Source organism: Carlito syrichta, unplaced genomic scaffold, assembly GCF_000164805.1.
Source record: "Carlito syrichta isolate Samal-C Ts95f unplaced genomic scaffold, Tarsius_syrichta-2.0.1 Scaffold82277, whole genome shotgun sequence".
NCBI classification, from domain to species: Eukaryota; Metazoa; Chordata; class Mammalia; order Primates; family Tarsiidae; genus Carlito; species Carlito syrichta.
The window spans coordinates 764,228-771,158 of NW_007026373.1; the positions used below are offsets into that span (position 1 = coordinate 764,228).

General features: G+C 45.8%; 1 protein-coding gene across 1 annotated transcript in view; it reads left to right on the forward strand.

Annotated features, from left to right (window-relative positions):
* Nucleotides 1-6,716: 6,716 nt before the first annotated feature.
* The window catches only part of MEGF9 (multiple EGF like domains 9), a 109,871-nt gene continuing 109,656 nt past the window's right edge, over nt 6,717-6,931 (forward strand). Inside the window, exon 1 of the mRNA XM_021711198.1 lies at nt 6,717-6,927. Coding sequence (XP_021566873.1) covers nt 6,829-6,927 — 99 coding nt within the window. The 5' untranslated portion in view covers nt 6,717-6,828. The remainder of the gene's footprint in view (nt 6,928-6,931) is intronic.

The window sequence follows — 6,931 nt, forward strand, 5'->3', positions numbered from 1 at the left end:
TTATTTGATCTTGAGTCCCAGGATATAAACATTATGATCCCCATTCTACAGAGGAAGAAATTGAGACAGAGCTAAAGTCACTTGTCCAAGCTTATATAGTTAGAAATACCAGGATTGAACCCAGAAACCTTTTGTGCTAAACTCCCGTCACCCTTCATAACAATAGCAATAAAAAAGAATCACAGCTGAGGACATGCAGTAAGCAGTTGTGGAAATCACTCTGGACCTGCAGTCTAAATAAATGGCTACAGATTCTATTTCTTTCATTTATTAGCTTGGTGATCTTGGGCAAATCCTTTGACTACTTTGAGTGACAATATACTGGCTTGTAAAGTGGGGGTAATCACTGTACTTCACAGTACACGATTAAAAGGGGTGTACATATGGGAAGTGTTTAGAACTGATGCCTGGCACATATCAAGTGCTCAGTAAATGGTAGTCACTATTGTTGTTGTTGTGTTGTTATTACTATTACCACTTTCTCTCCACTGTTGTTGCCAAGCTCAAATGAGTTAATGGCTGGGAAAGCTCTGTGTGCTGTGCACCTGTCAGTAATCCCCTTTATCACAATTATAGCAACCTAAGGAAAAGGGTTATTTGTGAAGCTCCAATCCTATTCCTCCCCCGAATGGTTCAAATTCTTTGCACTGGAGTCAGCGCTGATGACGAATGAGGGTTTGACTTGGTGCCCACTGTGAATGACGTCCTTCAATAGATCTCCAAGAACTGTAGCAAATGCTTTTCTGGGCTTATTTTAGCATGAGAGGACCTTTTAAGCAGGATTTCAAAATTTAGCTTCATCGTTTGGGGATGGTGCTTTGCATTTACCGTGGGTTTACAACTTAGACCTTTCTTCCCTTCATCATCTTAAGAAGAGATACCATGGGGACAAGCCAAGCATGTGGTTGACAGGCATATCCTGATTCAAATGAGTTCTATCGCTGGCTGTTACTGGTTTTAAGACTAATATGTGCTCAGTATGAAAAAAATTTAAATGTGGAAAAGTATGAAAGAAAAAATTTAAATACCCATAATGCAATCACTGAGAAACAAAACATTTTCATGTTTTGGTATACTTCCTTTTAGTCTTTCATTCTATGCATATATTATCATTTACATAAACTATATAATTTTTTTTTTTTTGAGTCAGAGTCTCACTCTGTCACCCAGGCAGGAGTGCAGTGGCATACTCATGGTTACTGCAACCTTGACATGCTGGGCTTAGACAATCCTTCCACCTCAGCCTTCCAAGTAGCTGGAACTACAGGTGCACACCACCACACCCAGCTAATTTTTTTTCACTGTAGAGATGAGGTATTGCCAAGTTCTTCAGGCTAGTCTTGAACCCCTGGGCTCAGGCAATCTTCTTGCCTCTGTCCCAAGGTGCTGGAATTACAGGCAGGAGACACCATGCCTAACTTTTTTTTTTTTAACAATTTTATGTGGCAAGAATTTCTTTCATGAATATTATTTTCATAGATGTATAATATTCCCACATAGAAACATCATAGAGTACAAAGTACTTAGCCAATCCTTTATTGTTGACTGCTTAGATTTTTCTAATTTCTAATAACACTCTGATGAACAGTTTTGTACATAAACATTTACATCTGATTTTTTTCCCTTGGAGAGATTTTTAAAAGTGGAAATATTGGGTCAAAGAGTATAAATACTTTAAAGACTTCCTGGAAAGGTTGTATCACTTTACATTTTGTCCACAGGGAGAGATAGTGACAAGTATTACCATTTTCAAAAAATTCTTGTCAAATCAATGGGTTAAAAAAAATGACAAGTCATTGTTTCAACTTGCAATTCTTTAAATACTTAAGTTTCATATACAGTATTTCATGTTTCTCAGTCATGTCGTTTGTATTTCCCTTTCTGTGAGTTGTCTGCTAGTGGCCTTTGCTGAGCATACTTTTGTTAATATTGGTCCCAACAATTCTACAGTTATCTGTAGAAGATGCCAGACTTTGCATTTAGCCACATCTGATAGGAGGCCAGGCTCTGCAGGATTAGAAATAGTCCACGTCAGCATTGCTGTTTCAATGAAACCAGAAAGGGGAAAGGTTTTCGTGTTTTATTAGAATCTGGGAGATGAAGTTATTTTGCTGAGCCACATCTATCATATGATTATGGCTTCTTTTATTTTCTTGCTTCCAAAGCTTCTCTTAAATACTGCCCTGGCAGGGGGGTTAAATTTGGTGTGTGTATGTCCTTTCTTTCAGGATGTCTTCACTGACCTTCTCCTATTTGTGCAGTGCACAGCGGCCACATTAATGGACTGTCAAATATAGACAACAGTCTAGATTTTGGAGTCAGGTGGTTCTTGGGCAGGTCCCTTAAGCTCTTGGAGGCTCCATTTCCTTTTCTTTCAAGTACAGGTGATGACCCTGCCTTTGATGAATAAATGCATTATGAATGCAAGACCTCTGGAAGAGAATCTGCCACGTGATAACACAATTCTTGAGCCACTTCTGTGTTCTTGACACTTTGCTAGGTGCTGAGTACACAAAGGGGAACCAGACTGGGCCCTTTACAGCATCTTGCTTGCTAGGAGAAGTCAGGCTGCTCCTGGGCTCTAAGCAAAGCCCTCTCTGGCCCCTGCTGTTCTGTGGTCCTTCCTTAAACCCTATGGCTCCCAGTATCAGGGGTGAGTTGACAACTCTCTTTAGAGCCCCAGGCCTTAGCTTCAGTTCTGGAACATAGGAAAAGTACCAATCAACATTCTGTTACACTATCTGTTACAACTACAATTTTTATTTTCTCTTTTCTTCTTAACATTCTATAATAATCATTTTCCCTCTATAGTTAAAAGCAGCCTCAGTTTGATTTCTGGCTTACTAAGTGACCATGGGCAGGTTGTTTAACCCCTCTGTGTCCTAGTTTCCTTATCTGTAAAATGCAGATAATAATATGCTATAGGTGGAATGCCTGTGTCATTCTAAACTTCATATGTTGAAATCCTAACCCCCAATGTGATGGTATTTGGAGGTGGAGCCTATGAGAGGTGATTAGGTCATAGGGTGGAGCCATCATGAATGGGATTAGTGTCCTTATAAAAGAGACCCCAGGAAGCTCCTTTGCTGCTTTCACCATGTGAAGACACAATGAAAAGACAGCAATCTATGAACCAGGAAGAAGGCCCTCTCCAGACACTGAATCTGCTGGTGCCTTGATCTTGGACTTCCCAGCCACCAGAACTGTGAGAAATAAATTTCTGTTGTCTATAAGTCACCCAATCTATAATACTTTGTTATAACAGCCCAAATAGACTGAGACATAACAGTACCTACTTCCTGGGGTTCCTAAGATTAAACAAAATACTTCATGTGTAGCTCTTAGTACAGTGTCTAGCATATAGTAAGAGCTCAATTATTTACTATTAATATTTGCTGTGCTTGCCAGGTATGGTGACTCACACCTGTAATCCAGCACTTTGGGAGGCAGAGGCGAGAGGATTGCCTAAACCCAGGGGTTCAAAACCAGTCTGGGCAACTTGGCAACACCTACTATCTACAATAAATCAAAAAATTAGCTGGGTGTGGTGGCACATGCCTGTAGTCCCAACTATTTGGAAAGCTGCAGTGGAAGGATTGCCTGAGCCCAGCAGGTTGAGGCTGCAGTTGCTGTGAGTGTGCTGCTGCACTCCAGCCTGGGGAAAAGAGTGAGACTTCGATTTAAAAAAAAATGCTATCCTGTCTTCATAGCCACCCTTACAATTACTTTATATGGTTAAATTGAACAGGAATAATCCCTTTCTCTGATGTCAGATGGTTTAAGGTATTTTCAACTTTTAAACACAAAGTAAAATATTATTCCTAAGAAAGTCATCTTGTGGTTTAGAGATTAAGGCAGAAAAACAAACTTAAGAATAAAATGTTGAATGAATTGACATTAAGACACTTAAATTACTTTTCCAAAAAAACCCAACATTTTCTATACATATCATGGGCTAATTATCCTATCTTAAAAGCTTCAGCATGAGTGATTCTTGCCTAAGGCAGAGAGCTATCCTGGATCACTTCGGCAAGGTCTTCCAGTCCTTTTCTCCGTGAGTCTTCCAGCCAAGAAGCTGTATCAGCTTTTCTTCCCATGTTGCAAGAGAACCTCGGATACAGCAAAGATCAGGGCCAACCCAGCATTTTCACATATTGTTTGAGGCTATCTGGTAGGGCAACTATCATGCTGTGTCACCTGATGGGGGAAGTTATGGGACAGGAGTTTCTGCTCTAGTCCTTCAGCCAACAAGGTTCAAAGTTAACACTAGAATAACTAAAATATGAACCCACACAGATTGAGCACTGTCTGTGAGTCAAACTCTGTAAAAACATTCCCTGCACTCTCTCAGCTCAACTAAGTGAGAGAGGATTTACGGGTCCCAAATTATAGATGAGGAAACTGAGGCTCAGAGAGGTGAAAAGTTTGCTCCAACATCACACAGTTGGCAGGGTCATGAAGAGTCTGTCTGATTCAAAAGACACAAACTCCTCCCACGAGCACCACAGGACCTCTTTTCAATTTAATTCAATTTAACCAGCATGGATTAGCGCTTACATGTATTGCCCCTGCTAGGCACTGAGAACAGAGAGAACAGCTGATGGAAGAGACATTCACATAAATCACAAGTTCTAGTATTGAGGTTGATGCATGCCTGTGAGAAATAATAAAGCCATGTGGGCAGTTCAATTTATCCTGTTGTATATATTTCTGAAAGCCATCCTTAATCCTTTTAGGAAGGGGCAGGAGAGAGGCAGATTGATAGATCAGGGCTGTAATCAATGAATAAACAAAGGGCAGTGGGGAAATGGGGGAAGAGAGATTAATTCCCACTCACAAATCCAGGAATGTCTCTCAGAGAATGTGTCATTTTGGAAGGGGTTTGAAGGACCAGGAGGAATCAGCAAGAGAACATGGGAAAGTGTCATGACCTGTCCATACTCCCTAAGCGAGGTAAAAAGAGATTCTTTGTTAGTGCTTGCTAACTATTGGTCTTGAAGCCAGAACACTCACATTTCCTCCCATTCCCTGCCCCCACTTACATACATAGACCTATCAAGACACCCATAGATGCACATGCAAAAACACAGAAAATACACATAAACACACACCAGTACACATGAACAGATGATTAAGACACATAATGTATGAAGAGAGATACTAGTTCCCACACTCATAAAGAGATACATGTCATACTCATACACACAGACTCACCACCATATTTATGCCTCCATGCACAGCCTCCCCCCACCCACTTCTCATACAGGAAAATAAATGCATGCTTTCATTAACATACACAGGTTCACCTACAAATCTCATCCTGCCGGTCTGGTTGGAGGCCAATGACTAATGGGAAACCATGCACAAAAGCAAACAGCACGTACGGGAGGCCAGGACTGGGTTAGCGGTGGGGCTTGGAATAAACCCCATCAGATGACAAACCCTCCCCGCCTGGCTCCCTCTGGAAACTGCTGAGCCGAGGCGGCAGCGCCTGACCTAGCTCTGGATCCTGAGCCGATGGTGCGAGGCTGCACGCCTGAATTCCAGCTTGATCCAGGGTTTAGTGTCATCCAGGGTCAAGCTCTGCTATCAACTCCACCCGGTCCTCGCAACAGGCAAGAGGCTCTGGGGACACAAAAGGGTTGTGGCCTGGGGCTGCTTTCTAATCCCAGGCTTGTCCTGACACAGTACTCAGAGAGTAGTTAGCATTAATAAGGGTTTACAACTGTGGGCTAGCCGCTGGGTCAAGCCCTTTACGTACATTACTTAATTCTCACAACAGCTCCATGGGGGCGGGGGGAGAATGGGGGTGTGTGTCCTATCACCTCCGTTCTGGTGGCGAAAAACTGCGCTCAGGTCACAAAACCACTCAGCAAGAGACACCAAGTTGACGTTCAACCCGTCTGATCCTATTCTTCCTGGGGTTTAGGGTAAAGTATGCATGCGAGCTTGTCTCCCTCACGCAGGAAGCTTGCACCTTTGGCACCTGAGGGGTCTCCAGACATCCCCTCCCCCCGTCCAGCCTGGCAGCACTTGGTCCAACACCTGGTCCACAGCAGGTGTCTGGTGAGGGCGTGGGTCTTGGTTTAGGGAGGCCCTCAGCAAGGTCTCAGTCTCCCCATCTCCGAAATGGGAATGGCAGCAGAGATCTCGCAGGGCTGAGGCCAGGCTCTCTCGAGCAGCAGAGGGAATGCTAAGCTCTACATCCTCTCTGCCGCCGCCCTCGCCCATCGCGGGGCTCCAGCCCAGTCCCCGCCCGAGCCCGGGTGCGGCGCCGGCGCCCCATTGTTCAGGAGGGCGGGGACGCTCCCGAGAGCGGATTTCCCCCCACTCCGCAGGTCGCGCTCGCAGTCCAGTAGAGCCGACAACTTGGTCCGGCGTCTGCTGCGCGGGACGCGCGTCCTTTGTCTGCTCCGTGGAGCCCGGTGCCCGAGGCCCGCGCCCCACTCCTTGGGCAGACAAAGCCGGGGCCGCTGCGAGCCCGGCGGGCTGGAACTCGGCTCGCACCACCCTCCTCCCGCCTTACCTACTGCCCCCCTCCCTTGGACGTCCTCTGATTGGCTCGCCGCGGTACAAAGAGGCCGGGAAGCGGGTGGATCACGTGGGCTACCCTGGCCTTCCATTGGTTAGAAGCGGCTGTCAATCGGAGAGGGCGGGCTGTCCGCGCTCGGTCCGGTCGCTCCCTCCGCGCTGGGGCCCGCCCGCGGGGCCGGCCGCCTGTCAGAGGGAGGTGGCGATGATGCGCCCGGTGGCTGCAGCGGCTGCGGCGGCTTCCTCGGTCGGATTGCAGGGAGGAGAAGATGACTGACCAACCGACTGGCTGAATGAATGAATGGCGGAGCCGAGCGAGCCATGAGGAGCCTGCCGAGCCTGGGCGGCCTCGCCCTGTTGTGCTGTGCCGCCGCCGCCGCCGCCTCAGCTGCTTCGGCGG